At 45.1% G+C, this 14,932-nt stretch overlaps 2 protein-coding genes across 3 annotated transcripts in view; one reads left to right on the forward strand and one right to left on the reverse strand.

Annotated features, from left to right (window-relative positions):
- The window catches only part of Plekhh1 (pleckstrin homology, MyTH4 and FERM domain containing H1), a 38,442-nt gene extending 29,238 nt beyond the window's left edge, over positions 1 to 9,204 (forward strand). Inside the window, exons 20-28 of the mRNA XM_028788857.1 lie at positions 374 to 551; positions 1,082 to 1,237; positions 2,425 to 2,525; positions 3,252 to 3,393; positions 4,364 to 4,506; positions 4,615 to 4,744; positions 6,526 to 6,612; positions 6,873 to 7,019; positions 7,360 to 9,204. Of these exons, the coding sequence (XP_028644690.1) occupies positions 374 to 551; positions 1,082 to 1,237; positions 2,425 to 2,525; positions 3,252 to 3,393; positions 4,364 to 4,506; positions 4,615 to 4,744; positions 6,526 to 6,612; positions 6,873 to 7,019; positions 7,360 to 7,515 (1,240 nt within the window). The 3' untranslated portion in view covers positions 7,516 to 9,204. The remainder of the gene's footprint in view (positions 1 to 373; positions 552 to 1,081; positions 1,238 to 2,424; positions 2,526 to 3,251; positions 3,394 to 4,363; positions 4,507 to 4,614; positions 4,745 to 6,525; positions 6,613 to 6,872; positions 7,020 to 7,359) is intronic.
- Positions 9,205 to 9,863: 659 nt separating this feature from the next.
- Positions 9,864 to 14,932, reverse strand: part of Pigh (phosphatidylinositol glycan anchor biosynthesis class H) — a 9,491-nt gene continuing 4,422 nt past the window's right edge. Inside the window, exons 2-4 of one of the 2 annotated variants that reach the window (XM_028789737.1) lie at positions 13,619 to 13,828; positions 11,595 to 11,678; positions 9,864 to 10,524 (exon numbers count right to left, since the gene is read on the reverse strand). In XM_028789737.1, the coding sequence (XP_028645570.1) occupies positions 10,432 to 10,524; positions 11,595 to 11,678; positions 13,619 to 13,828 (387 nt within the window). In that variant the 3' untranslated portion in view covers positions 9,864 to 10,431. Of the gene's footprint in view, positions 10,525 to 11,284; positions 11,679 to 13,618; positions 13,829 to 14,932 lie in introns of those variants that run through there. The other variant, XM_028789728.1, reaches the window with a different exon arrangement.

Below are 14,932 nucleotides of genomic sequence, written 5' to 3' on the forward strand. Positions count from 1 at the left end.
GAAGGAAGGAAGGAAGGAAGGAAGGAAGGAAGGAAGGAAGGAAGGAATCCATGGCAACCATGTGCTGTAGGTAGGTCCACAGTGACAAATGCAGCAGGTGAAAGGGCTCAGTAGGTAAAGGTGCTTGCTGCTAAGGCTGACAACCAGAGATCAACTCCCAGGACCCATGAGGTAGGAGAGAACCAACTCCCACAAGTTGTCCTCTGACCTTCACAAGTGTGCCCCCTCTCCAAATAAAAATGTAATAACATCTCATGTGCTAGTTTTCAGGTCCCCACAACCAGCCCAGTTAGTTTTTATGCTGGCTCAGTATTGGGTACACACTCCAGGATGCTAAGAGGAAGGAATTCCTAATACTCCCTTCTGTTTTCAGAAGTGAAACTGGCCAGTATGCCATATACTGCCAGCGAGCCGTGGAGCGAACCCTGCAGACAGGAGAACGGGAGGCCAGGCCATCACGGATGGAAGTAGTGTCCATCTTGCTACGAAACCCCTTCCATCACTCCTTACCCTTCAGCATCCCTGTGCACTTTGCCAATGGGACTTACCAGGTAAGGCAGATGAGCATGGGCCCTACCCCAAGTCTCTCCATGTTACTATCCAGAGAAAACTTCTGCATGCTGCTAAGCCTTGTAGGCTTTCAGATTAAGCCTAGATTTGAGGTGGGGATAGCATGCGTAGTGTGTAAGGAGAAAGGCATTTGAACCCAAAGTGCGGTACTGCTTGGTGCCTTACAGGTAGGTCTTCTGAACCCATTTCATGAACAGGGAAGCTGAGACACTGGACCAGAAAAGCATGAGATAAAACTCCCAGAATATTGACTATAAAAGAGTGACTAGGCCTCTGTCCAGTTCCGGTTTAGTGGGCAAGCTCAGATTCCTCTGGATGTGAATATGGAAACCAACTCCCTTTGACATCTTTCCTTCACCCTTGTACCTCTCCACTGCTGTGTTCAGACCCTTCCTTGATCCCCGGGACAGTCCCTCGGGAAGTCTGCTGGTTCAGCGTGCCTCTCCTCTTGATCCCCCGTGACAGTCCCTTGGGAAGTCTGCTGGCTCAGGGTGCCTCTCCCCATTCCCAGGTGGTTGGTTTCGATGGCTCCTCCACAGTTGATGAGTTCCTGCAGCGGCTGAACCAGGAGACAGGCATGAGGAAGCCCTCCCAGTCTGGCTTTGCCCTCTTCACAGATGATCCTTCTGGCAGGGACCTGGAACACTGTCTTCAAGGGCATGTCAAGGTAAACGCCCCACTCCTACCTCTTAGCTCAGACATATTGGTGGTGGGGTCAGAGTCTGTCCCATGTGCATGCCTAACTCTTCAGAGCCCTGTCTGGTCCTGAAACCATGATGCAATTTCCAGGTAGCATTTCTGTGCCGTCCTAAAACATATTATCTGTGTAGGTTGAGAAAGCTACCTGTGACCTTGACCCTAGAGACAAAATCCTCACAATCCTGTCTCCCTCACAGGACTATGCAGCAGCCAGGGGCAGAGCCTCTTAGCCCAGTGTAAAGACGTGGAACCCTGGCCAAGCCAGCCACTTAAGTCAACAGCAATGCTGAGATCCAGTGGGTGTGGACTATCGCCTAGCTTTTACTCTGTCTGCCTATGCTTATAGACAGATGCTTAGGGTGGTAGGTCCTCATGGCACCTCTGTAGGTGGAAAGCGTTAGAAAGAGACAGTTGGTCTGTACAGTGGTCTGGAGACTAGTACCACAAGGCTGTTAAGCATTTGTGAGAATGTACTGCCACACTAGATGGGTGCATCTGGCTCCAGCATCTGCTCTCTTTGTTATCCTAGAACAAAGGGCTTGTCTTTAGCAGTGCATGAAAAAATTGCCACATATCTTCTTCCTAGTAAATGCATGGGCATCTGTAAGGTTTTGGTCAGAGCAGGCATTTGGGTGTATTTATTGAAAGGAGAATGTGGAGCCGGGCGGTGGTGGCGCACGTCTTTAATCCCAGCACTTGGGAGGCAGAGGCAGGCGGATTTCTGAGTTTGAGGCCAGCCTGGTCTACAGAGTGAGTTCCAGGACAGCCAGGGCTACACAGAGAAACCCTGTCTCGAAAAACCAAAAAGAAAAAGAAAAGAAAAAGAAAGGAGAATGTGGTGAATGACATAAAAATGGAGCCATGATGCCATGATTTTGACTGGGGCCTGCCTAGTCTGGCCCCTCAGAGGCCAGCCTTCACACAGTCACTGTGGCAACGGTCACTGCTTGGATGCTAACTACATCCATGGTGCCATTTAGCATCATCTGAAAGGGTACTGGTAGGCATTGCCCATCCTTGCAGCCTCAGACCTCACAGGGCAACCTTCTAAAGACAGAGCCCTCCCTCACTCAGCTTCTCCAGAGACGACCTCTGGCTGTACTTCATCCCCCCAACAAGGGGGCTTTGCTGATGTTCATCTTTTGCCTCTTTAAGATCTGTGACGCCATCTCCAAGTGGGAGCAAACGCTGAAGGAACTGCATCCTGGAAAGTCTGAGGGTGGGACACGAGTCGTGAAGCTGATGTACAAGAACAGGTCCTGAGAGCTGCCTGACGGTGGGGGGACATGAGGGCTGCCCTGGGCTCCAGCTCATCTCTCCCAAACAAGATGGCTTGTCCCAGTAAGGTGGAGAGGCTGTAGTTATTACCCTGAGTGGCAATCATAAGGTGAATTTAGGTTGGCTCTGTTCCTGCTCCCTCAAGAGACCCTGGTAGCGCAAGGTTCTGTTGGCATTCTCTGTACCATGTGCACATGGCTATGCATACACACCACAGAAGCTTACTGAGGCCACGGGATGGCTGTACATTACCTTATGAAGTACAGACTGGTATAAGCACCAAATATTTAAAGCTAAGGAATAAAATTTTTTAATATATCAATTTCAGGACACACACAAGTTCTTTCAATTTAAGTAAGAGAAATTTATCCCAGTATGTCTCCAGGCAAATAATTACCATTAGTCTCTTGGGAATCGTAATTCATCCAGACCTAATAAGCTGTGATCTAAGTACCAGAATCTTCATGCAAAATGCAGTAAGTGTAGTGGTGTGTTCAGAACTAATCACCTGTTCCTCTGGGTGAGACCTGCACGTCCACATCTAGGTTAGGCTTGGCTACAAGTTTCTTGGGTAGTAGAAAAGAGGCTTACAGACGGTGTAAACAGCTATCTTCACTTGAGGGATCAAGATAAAGATTCAGGGAAAGCCTTATTTTTGTTTAGGGTGCCGGCTGAGATCTGGCTTTTCACTGTCGTCACTGTAGGCTGTACTTCCGAAGCCAAGTCAAAGGGGAGACAGAGAGAGAGCGTCTGCTGCTTGCCTTCCAAGTCAGTGGAGAAATCGTGGCAGGAAGATTTCCAGTCACCAAGGAACTGGCCCTTGAAATGGCTGCCTTGATGGCCCAGGTGAGTTTCTTCCTGTTGGAAACACCATGAAACCCTGACAGAAGACTGCAGATCGTGTGGCAGCAGGGAGGGGGCTCTGTTGTACAGAGGGAGTGATCTCCTTACTCACTGCACATGGCTGCTGTGTGCAGAAGATGACAGGGAACCGAGAGCCTGGGCTGACGTCCCAGCCTCCCTCCAATATGAGAGCTTGGTCAAGTTGCTTCTCAGTGCTTCAGTTTATTTCTGAGTATTTGAAAAACACAATTCCCTCTCTGCTGCTACCCAGCATAGTACTTGAGCAGAATATGTCCCACTATGCATGTGATAAACTTTATGAACCACCCCATGTTCTAAGTAGAAAGCTAAGAGCACACATTTACAATGACTCTCCTTTGTATTTCGTGTAGAAGGCTATCTGCTATGGTTTCCAGGATATCTCCATGGTTCCTGTAAGTGTGGATGTAGCCAGACGTGGTGGCACACACCTATAATCCCAGCATTTGGAGAGCTAAGGCAGAGTTGGCACAAATTCAAAGCCAGCCTGGGCCGCACAGTGGCTCTTCACAGCTAAAATCATCAATGTGAATACCCTGTAGCAGGCCACAAGCAACATCTCAGATGTATTTTCCTGTATACTTTTCATCACCACTTAGAAAAAGGAAGCTGACATGCAGAGTTAATAACCTGAGCAAAGTTCAAGGGGCTACTGCCTGAGCTGGGTGTCTGACACCAAGCCCTCTTCTGTCTTCCGAAGTCTGTAACCCCATCTCTCTTCTAGCATTTAGCCACAAATGAGAGCTGATCTAGACAAGCTACTATTCTGGGACCTCAAGGATGGTTCTCTAATGTCTATAGAAACATGGGGTTGATTCTTATCACTGTTATCTGATAAGGCAGTGATGTGGCCAGGGGCTTGTTCACCTCTCAAACAGCAGCCCCACCCTCACCATTCACCCAGGCTCATGACTGCTGCCTCTTTCTACTTCAGGTGGAGTATGGGGACTTGGAGAAGCCTACGCTGCCAGGCCCTGCGAGTACACCTCCTGCCAAAGCTCAGCATCTCCTCCAGCAGGTCCTTGACAGGTTTTACCCAAGGCGCTATCGAAACGGAGCACCCCCTGAGCAGCTGAGGTAGGCTGGAGGCAAGGTCTTACAGAGGAAACCTGTGGGAAACTGGGAGCTGTGATGAAAGCAGGCGGGTGCTTCACTAGCACCTTGTCTTCCACCCACCTGAACCAGGCACCTGGCAGACATGATGGCCACCAAGTGGGCAGCGCTACAAGGATGCTCCCCTCCTGAGTGCATCCGCATCTACCTGACTGTGGCTCGGAAATGGCCTCTCTTTGGTGCTAAGCTCTTTGCTGCTCAGGTAAGTGACAGGAAAAGGAATTGCCCAGACCCTCAGATCCTGTTCTTCCTGGAGCTTCTCTCCCCTCTCTCTGGCCATAAGCCCATCAGTCCAGTCTGCAGCCCCCACCTCCTCGCTATCAAACACTAGGAACTGCTGTTTCCTCAGGCATTTCTGACCAGACCATGGTCCACAGCTGAGTTCTAATTCACATTTCCTTTACTGACTTGGCAGTGCTTCTCCTGCACAGACAAGCTCAACTAAATCACACATGACGATTCAGACTGAAAAGACAATGTATGACCTAAACAAACTCATCTTGACTGGCTACCCAAAAGCCCAGAGGTAGACAGAAATGGACCACCCAAGGGAATCAGACTGTGCAGACAGCAGTTACTTTTGCCTCTTCATTGAAGGCCAGGAGGCAAATAGTAATTTTAGTTGGAAGTTTCCGTCAGTAGGTGTCTGGTATGCATGAACTTTACAGTTAATCACAGACACTCCCTGTGACCAGACATTATAATCAGACACTGAGACTGGAACCAGGTCCTGTTCTCTGAAGCTACAAGTAAGAAAATGGACGTTCACTCACCTATCTAGCATGGACAGATAGGTTGTTGAAAGCAGAACATATCTAGTTCCAGTTGTTTAAAGGTATAAAAAGGCTGGGAAGAAGACTCAGCAGTTAAGAGTACTTGCTGCCTTTCCATAGGACCTAGGTTCGATTCCTAGCACCCATATGGTGGCTCACAACCATCTGCAATTCCAGTCTGAGGAGATCTAGTATCCTCTTCTGGCCTCTTTGGATATAAGCACATATGTGGTATACAGACACACATGTAGGCAAAACAACCCTACACATTAAAAGTAAATTTTAAAAAATGTTTTTAAAGAAATGAACAAATCAGTCCCTTGCTTTCAAGAGGCTTTCAAACTTGAGGGAACAGAATAATGGAGGCACTGTTCAAACAAGTATTCTTCACACTCATGTGTCCAGTCTTTTCAGTCTTTCTTAGCAACATTAACCTCTATCTGTTCAATTTGGGGAATGTGCTGGGACCAAACCAGGACTTTGCACATGAATATTTAATGCCTCTAAGCTATACCTACAATTTGTGTCCATGGACAAGAGTGTGCACATGCCTTCATGGCGGGGAGGAAGGGAGGGAGGGAGGGAGGGCGGGAGGGAGAAAAGGGTTGTCAGTGAAGTAAAAATACAGCACTATTGTAATAGAAAGCCGGTGGCCTGGAAGGTTGGGGAAAGCTTCTGCCTCCTTCCCCCAGGCTCTTGGGTAGCAGAGAGAGACCTTCTGAAGCACCTCACTGTAGCTCTGACAGAAACACCCAGGAAATGGCTACCAAATAGTCACAAACTCCTTGAGAAGACCTAAGGCCCGTATCACTGAATTCTTGTCTTCCTGTTCTTCTGTAGTCCCTAGGAGATTGGTTAAAACAAGATATATTTTGTTTGTGAGAGTTTGGGGTACAGGAGAAAATACCTACTGACCGAGCTACAAGTCCAGCCCCTAGTTCAGCCTGTGTTCTGACCACAGAGCTTTCCATCCTGTTCTGGCAGGTGTGATTCCCTCCACCTTTTGGATGCTGGGTGGCAGAGCCCCAAGGCCAATGCCTCCTGCTACAAGCATCCCCGATGCTGTACAAATGCTGTTTGCTGTGTTTTCCATGATGATATGATTACCCATCAGACTCTCTGGATGGACCCCTCTTCCTCAGAGAGTACTTATATTTAGATTCTCTAACTGTGGGTGTGTCTGTCTGATACGCTTTTTCTGTTTTTGCAGCCTGCCCAGCTGTCTTCTAAGGAGAACACTCTGGTGTGGATTGCTGTGAATGAGGATGGTGTCAGCATCCTGGACCACCGCACTATGGTATGAGAGGAAAAGGCTGGCTCTAATCCTTCTTATTCTGAAACACGTATTGTCTGCTCTGGTCAGAGGCCTGAACTAAGTGGCCATGATTCCTTTCTCTAACTTCTGCCGAGCAGTGCTGTCCTATAGTCTGGATACAACTTACATACATCAAGATTTAGCTCTCCAAATTACCATCACCTTTGGGTTCTCCCTTCCTGGTTAAGGATCCCTTGTCTAAAGAAACAGTTTCCCCTGAACTCGACTGGCTCCTCCCACAGCAGGTGAACATCACTTATCCCTACTCTTCAGTGACAACGTTCGGTGGCTGCAGGGATGACTTCATGCTTGTGATTAGATCCATTCCAGACCAGAGCTCTGGAAAAACCCATATTGACAAGTTGACCTTCCGAATGCCTGCTCCCAAGGTGGGTCTGACAGCTACCATAACAGTTTACCCTGCCCTGGTGTAATGTAGTAAGCTTGATACTTAGAAACTCTGTACAGCATCCCCAAGGGTCCGGGTGGAATAGCATGTCCATCTCTCCACTGAGCTGGAACTTGGTGGGAACTACCTGATCCAGCCACTGCTGTCCCTCCATTCCTCAGGAGGGTACTGTGCATTTCAGACTCTCTAGGCCAACAGAGGTACATTTTACTGGGCAACTAAAGCCCAGGTATTCTATGTGTACCCAATGTTATAGCCAGTGAAAAAGCCAGCATTCAAGACAAGGCTACTTTAATCCTTTGCTTCCCTGACCTCCTTAGATTACAGAAACTACCTTAATGATGGCCAGTTACATGAACCACTGTTCTGCAACTCTGAACCTACCAGCCAAGCTCCCTGCAGCCCACCAGCCCCGAGACCTGGATGGACAGTTCTTTGCTTCTGTTTCCTGCACTAAGGGGTCAGCTTTGCTGTGAACGTTTCTTCTCCCCATACCCTTGCCACCATTGGTGCCTCTGGGATTAGATTTATGTCCTGGAGCATACTACTACTGTGATGGGTCTAATGGCCCCCTCCTCAAACTCTTGTGAAACGTCTATTTCAGGGTCTCTTGAAACCTTTGTGTCCTTTAGGTGCCTTATCTTTCAAGGCCCAGTGTTTTAAGATTCAGACCCAACATCAAAACCACTATTTCTTTTACAAGAATACTGACTCTGGATGCTACCTGATTCCAGATTGAGACAGGGATGGCCCACAGTTACCAGGGCAATGGTACTGTATTTGGGGCTTCTGCACTGATACTCAGGGGAGCTCATCATTTTATATTGTACATGGTCTTTCCGTGGGGACTTATACTTGAAGTTTTCTCAACATCCCTGAATAAAATAGGACTAAAATTCCTAATTCACCTAAACTCCGGCAAATGCCTACAAATCTCTAAAATTGGACTTCTTTCCCAAATGGGAAAAACACTGGCCAAGCTGGAGAAAAAAAAATGACGAGGCATTTGCCATGCCCCTCCTGGGGCAGCAGCTCTAGTCTTTTCAGGACACCACAGTATTCCTGTCAAGATTAAAGCGTTTTCTCTCACACTGGACTAGCACAGGCAGGGACAGAGCCAGTCTGCACCCTTCCTGTGTCATTTTAAGGCCTAACAAGGCTCAGTGAAAGCTGTGCTCACTACTGAAGGACGAGGTGGTCATCTCCCTACTCTCTCAAAGACCAAGCACATGAATTTTGCTTGTTGCTGCTCTAAGAGGCCACCAGACACAAGACAGCAGGAACACTAAAGACCCTTCCATTCTTGGAAGGCCTGAATTGCTCACCAAGACTCTTTGTAGATGGCTTCTCAAAATTAGTTGGATGCATAGGGCATGTATATATCTGCCCTAGTAATATGTGGAGAAAGTTTCTTTCAACTTTGCCTTCCTGAGGATATTATAATCCTTCTCAACTCAAGCCTTCTCATTGATTTTGGTGAAGATGATCTTTATTTCTACCTTTCCCCACAAAAATAATAATAAAGTTCATACTTTGGTTTTCCAACATATAAAAAAATAAGCTTTATTATGTAGCTTTAAGGCAGTTTTATTATTTTTCAGTAACATGGACTAGGGAATAGGAAGAGTATCAAGAAATAAGCCTTTAACCCAACAATGTGTGTGTTGTACACCACAAGAAACTGCAAAAATTAGTTTGTCGGAATGCCTCAGCTGCTGTAATCTTTCATCCTTTGAACTGACAAGCTGGAGTTTAAAAAGGCACAAGAGTCTGCCCCTTAAAAGAGCTTGACTTGCAAGCCAGGCAGCTTTATAGCCACTTCTGTTTGCACCCCAACTCCTACCCCAGATTTGGGGTTCTAATAGAGACAGGTCTACCTCAAGTCACATCACTAAAGGCTCCTGGACAGCTCCGTCAAGGCTAGGTGAAAGGCAGAGAATGCAGTTCTAGGTTTACATCCCAAGGGCCTTAAAGCCAGTAAGGATGTAGTCTGTTCTCAGGTTGGTTTTGTTTTGTAAACAGAATTCCAACTAATGCAACTGTTTGTACTAGACTTGAAGGTCAAATTAGCTGCTGCTGCTGCTGCTTCTTCTCCTTCTTCTTTTTTCTTTTTCTTGCTCTCTTTTTGAGACAGGGTTTCACTAGGCAGCCCTAGCTGTCCTGGAACTCCCTAAATAGACAAGGATGTCCTCAAACTCAGTGATCCGCCTGCCTCTGCCTCTGCCTCCTCTGCCTCCTCTGCCTCCTCTGCCGCCTCTGCCGCCTCTGCCGCCTCTGCCGCCTCTGCCTCCTCTGCCTCCTCTGCCTCTGCCTCCCGAGTGCTGGGATTAAAGGCAAATGCCGACTTGTCAGCTCCTTTTCTCCTTCCTGATCTTTAGAATCTAAGGAACCACCTTTGAAACAAAGACTACTGTAAACTGGCTTCTTCATCCTTTAATGTGACAGTCTCATGTCTGGGAACCAACATGTAATCTCTCACTTTTCATCTAAGCCCTCTTAGACAAAGAGCTTTTGAGCAATAGAAAATATTAAGTAACAGAAAGGTACTAATATGCTTGACACCCGTGGCTGAAATGCTGTGTATCATGTCTGTCAATAAAAAACTGTCAGTGTTCCAGACAATAACTGTGCGTTGTGGATGTTTGTTTATCTTGGGGTTTGAGACAGTGTCTCATCATGTAGCCCAGGCTGACCTCTAACTTTCGATCCTCCTGTTGACACTCTCTGGGAGCTGGGATTACAGGCATCTACACCATGCCTAGCTAAACTGTGGATTAGGGAGTCATCATCCTGCACAGACCATAAGAGCTAGGTAAACAGAGGCTAGTCCTTTATAAGGCATTTTATTCCTGCTAATTCATATATTAAAATGTGACTCATTTTTCCATAACTTTTAGTTAAGAGTCTATACAGATGGAAATTATTATTTTTCTTGTGAACTCTGGTACCAGTCTTAATACTCCACAGATTTTAACACAAAAATGAAGGTACTTAAAATTTTCAGTGTTCTTTTTGGACAATACTTTTGTTTTGGGTGGGAATACTCACTGTGTAGCCCAGAACATCTTTAAACTCAAAAGATCACCTGCTTCTGACTCTTGAGTGCTGGGACTAAAGGCATGTGCCACTATGACTGGCCTTCTTTTGACATGTCAAAATCCTTAAGGCCTCCCCTTGATTAGTAATATAGATAAAACGTATACAGGGAACATTATGATACATCATGAACATGAATCAAGTTCCAGCCCCTCCTCTGTGGTTCTGAGATCTACTCATCCATTCTGATTCTCAGGACCATGTCCTGATGGTTTTTACAGTACCGAAAATAAAGCAGCCACTATGGTTTAGGAGTCCTCTCCATAAAAACAATACTGGCCTTTGAATGCTGAGACTCAGAGGCTTGTTGCTGTGACTTTCTGGTGTGCCAGAATCTCCTGGCAGCTTCTGTATACTTCAATCAAGCAGTCCAACCGGGGCTTGGCACTCTGAATTCCAAAGGGGAGAAATGCAGAGTCAAGGAGAGTATAAGAAGCATTCACCTGTACCTTCAACTCACCTACACAATGGGCTCTAAATGGCAGCTGTGAGCTAAGAGACACAGGTGGATGAGTACCCTGCCGGGAGGTCTCCAAATCATGACTTCATGTGTGGGGGTGTGGGGAATAAAAAGACAGGTTTTGGTTTGGTTTGGTTTGGTTTCTAGACAAGGTTTCTCTGTGTAGTCCTGGCTGTCCTATAACTACTTTATAGATAAGGTTGTCTCAAACTCAAGAGATCTGCCTGGCTCTGCCTTCTGAATGCTGGGATTATAAGCGTGCAATATACAGCTTTTAGCCTGATAGAATTATATGACAGTGAGACAGAACCATCTGAAAAAATGTTACAAATTGTGAAATAAGCCTCAGGGACAAGATGGGCAGTTTAATATGAAAAGATTCTGTGTTATAAAATATAATACAACTAAAATTAAAAGACAAGCCACAGAATAGGAAAACTGTATAAAGAACGTCCATTTAATAAATGTTTCTATTCAAAATAATACAAAATCATTACAAATACATAACTGATCTCTAGGTTCTGGTCATCTAGCAGAGAAGACTGATAGTTTACAATGAGGGGGTTTGGGGCATGTACCACCATAGTGGTTTTTATTGTAAGATCAAAACAGAAGATAATCTAGACATTATTTAAAACCTATCAATAACATAGTTAAATAAGCTTGATATTTCAATATAATGAAATAAAATACAATTTAAGTATAAGGGCTGCTATAGAAAAGACAAATATATATGTAAAAAGACTCTCAACCTTAAGATATCAATGTAAAACTATAGATGGACAGACCTGAAGTACAAGAACGTGATTTGTAGGTAGAAGTGGGTATATGATGGGTAACTACCTTCTCTAAAATCTAAAAAAAACAACCTTTTACTCAAATTGGTTGTCAGATATTTCCAGTACTCTGACAATAGAAGGGTAAGCAGAAACAACTTAAGGGTAAGCAGAAAGAGAAAAGGCAGGATTTTATAGGAGAAAGGGAGAGCACTGTGCTCACCTGGAAGACAGGAACTACTTGGGATATCTCATGAGGCTTCCCTGGATCCTTCAGTAAAATGCAAAGGTAGTAAATGACCTTCTGCTGTAAGAAAAGAAAGCAGACAGAGACCTCAGTAAAACTCATCTTGTTCCTTTTTTCTTTGGGGGAAGACTAAAAAGTCCTTTTTGTAAAGTATTTCTTATGTAGTGAAATATCTGACAACTTCTGAAGTAGAAGAAAAGTATATTTTTGCCAGGGGGTGCTGGTGGCAGCATACACCTTTAATCTTAGCACTCAGGAGGCAGAGGCAGGGGCATCTCTTGAGTGTGAGGACAGCCTGATCTACAGAGTGAGTTCCAGGATAGCCAAGGCTGCACAATGAAACCCTGTCTGGGGGGGTGGGGGGGGGAGAAGTAATGTTTATCTCTTATTTTTATTTTATATATAAAAAATATTTTTGCTTTGTTTTTCTTGAGTCAGAGTCTAACTAAGTACTGGCTAGCCTGGAATGCCTTCTGTAGACCAGGCTGGACTCATTCAGAGAGATCCACCTGCCTCCCAAGTGCTAGTATGAAAGGCATGAGCCAACATGGCAAGAGATCACTGTACTGTAATGTGCTCACAAACAGAAACATCATAGCTAGGTTAGTGTAATTACTCAAACTACATACAATCAGAATGGCCACTCTGAAGCCACAGAGCCTCACTTAGGGCTTTATTCTTTATCAACTGCACTTTTATGCCATGTTTCTACTACAAAAAAAAGAAAAAGCATGACAGATTTGAAACTAGAAGAGCAATTAGCTTTGTATCTTCCTTCACAATTTCATGTGTCCAGTTGCCTACATTTTGTCCTTTAAATGACCACCCCCTCCAAAAAATAAATAAATAAAATAAAAGCTAAGTATGTTCCTATGAACCAAAAGTCCCACCAGCCAGGACCAAGGCAGCTGGCTGCTTGAGACTAGGTTAGATATTAGACCTAGGCAACATAGTAGGACCTCATTTCCAAGAGGAAAAAAGCAACAAGTAAGCAAACAAAAAGATGTGTCTGCATCTGAGCTACAGGATAAAAGGTGAAATGGTGACTCTATCCATGACAATCTGCTACTTCTCCAAAATAGTCATGGTTTACTTATTTGCTAGGCTTTTTAATGGCATGCACTCCTACTTATAAAAAAGAAAAGTCTATTAGCCAGGCATGGTGATATACATCTCTGATCCCAGCACTCAGGAGGCAGAAGCAGGTAGATCTCTCAGTTTGAGACCAGCCTGGTTTACATAGTAAGTTCCAGATCAGCTAGTGCCTCACGGTAAGACCCTGTCTCAAAAACAAACATAAAAAGAGCAAAGGCAGGCAGCTGAAGAGACAGCTCAGCAGGTAAGAGTGCTTGCTGTTCTTCCACAGGACCGGAGTTTGGTGCCTAGCTAACACCCATATAGAGTAGCTCACAACCAAATGATGCCATTTTCAGGGGATCTGACATCCTCTTCTGGCCTCAGAAAGATATATACAGATACACATGCATAAGCAAGACCAAAAAATTTTTAATTTATCAACAAGCAAAAAGAGATAGATGCAGGAGGATGGGACGTTCAGTGCCAGCATAAGCTATACAATGAGACCCTGACTCAAAACAGTCTACTGTAAAGCAGCATCCCATGTTACACTCGGCCGCAACCTCAAGCACCTTAAGTTTATTACAGACCATCATGGGATGTCTGAGTGACTAAACTATACCATCTAAGTGTAAGTGTGTGCTGTGATGTTTGTACAACCAGCAAACTCATGAACAATGCATTCCTTGCAACATACTCCATCACTGAAAAAAGCATGACTATAAGGAAACTTTTACTTCAATATACATTCTTCTACAGTTCACAGGCATGCCAGCCAAAAAACTACCTGTATTGGAACAGAGGTACCTTAAGATTAGTTCTGTGACAATAACTGCTGTATTAGGACTCACTTTAGGTCCCAGCACACCCCATGGGCTGACTGCCTCCTCTGGAGAGCCCAGAGATACCACCTAGACACTTACCATGTAAATAGCCTCATTAATGATAATATCCTTGACCTTGTCCATCTCTATGAAGGTAGTACTTTCTTTGCCCGATGCATAGGAAGAAGTCATCTGGATGCCAAGTGAGTCGATGATTAATAGAGTCTCCTGATCAATCTTCACAAAATGGAGGTAACCAAGCAGGCCTAAGATAGTGATGAAGATGGCGGCAGAGAGGATCATGCTATTCTGAAGAGAGAGCCAGATACAGGCAGTAAGATCACCAAAAGCTCCTCTGCATACACCTATGCTATTCAGCAAGTCAACTGGACAATAAGGAAAAAGGCCTCGCTCTGGTGCCTGCTGTGAGGTGAACAGAGGAGGGAACATGCATGAAGGGGGAATCATCTTCACTTGAGTTCCTAAAGTGTTAGAGAGGCATGTAGTGAAAATGGATCCAGACGACTAAGAATAGGTCCAGGAAGCTCCCAGTGAAACATCTGCCATCACATCCGGCAAAAATTTTCTTCCCAGAATTACAATTTAAGGGCCTAGTACTCCCTCTCATACTCCCCCTGCAAAACATGTAGCACAAAATTACAGACAGAGCAACGGTGAAGTGCTTAGCACAGTAGCAGATTCTATTCCTCGACTGATAAATAGCCACTTGTTTTTTTCTAATAGAACTTGGAATGAATTGTGATTGGATCAGAAGTGGTCACATGCTGCAATGAGATGACAGCCAGAGGGCTACAGAAGAGGCCAACTTATCGGTTATGTTCTTAAAAAGATGAATGGAAAGAAGACTGGAAAAGGGAAGGGGTGGCGAAGATTAAGATGAGAGCATATAGGAATAGCGTATGCAGCAGGACTTAACTGGTGCAGAGATCATTTATTAAAGGTTAGTGCTTTCTGGTGGGTGCACTCTCCCACAAAGACAACTAGGCTGAGGACTAGTACACTGTGTGAGAGAAGCCGGGGCCAAAGAGGACGTTCACTCGAACTCTGGAATCTTTGAACCTCACTTCTTTCTGTGTTAGTAAAGTCCCTTATCATTTTACTTTCCTGTTGTTCTGGGTACAGCTGTGACTAAAATGATTGTTAAGGGGTAAAAGTGGTAGGTAGGTTAAGGATGTGCCTTGGTGGTACAGCATTTGTCTGGCATGAACAAGGTCCTGTTTGATCTCACACATACACACACACACACACACACTGCTATGAATGCCCTTGTGTCTAATACACATTTATAACCTTTTAACACTTCTGAACTGAACTGTGGGATGTTTTGATTTGTTTCTTTTATTTGGCCTCTCACACCCTTTTACTCCCCTGACTCTTCACAAGAAAAGGGAC

Source organism: Grammomys surdaster, unplaced genomic scaffold (genome assembly GCF_004785775.1).
Source record: "Grammomys surdaster isolate TR1022 unplaced genomic scaffold, NIH_TR_1.0 127, whole genome shotgun sequence".
NCBI classification, from domain to species: domain Eukaryota; kingdom Metazoa; phylum Chordata; class Mammalia; order Rodentia; family Muridae; genus Grammomys; species Grammomys surdaster.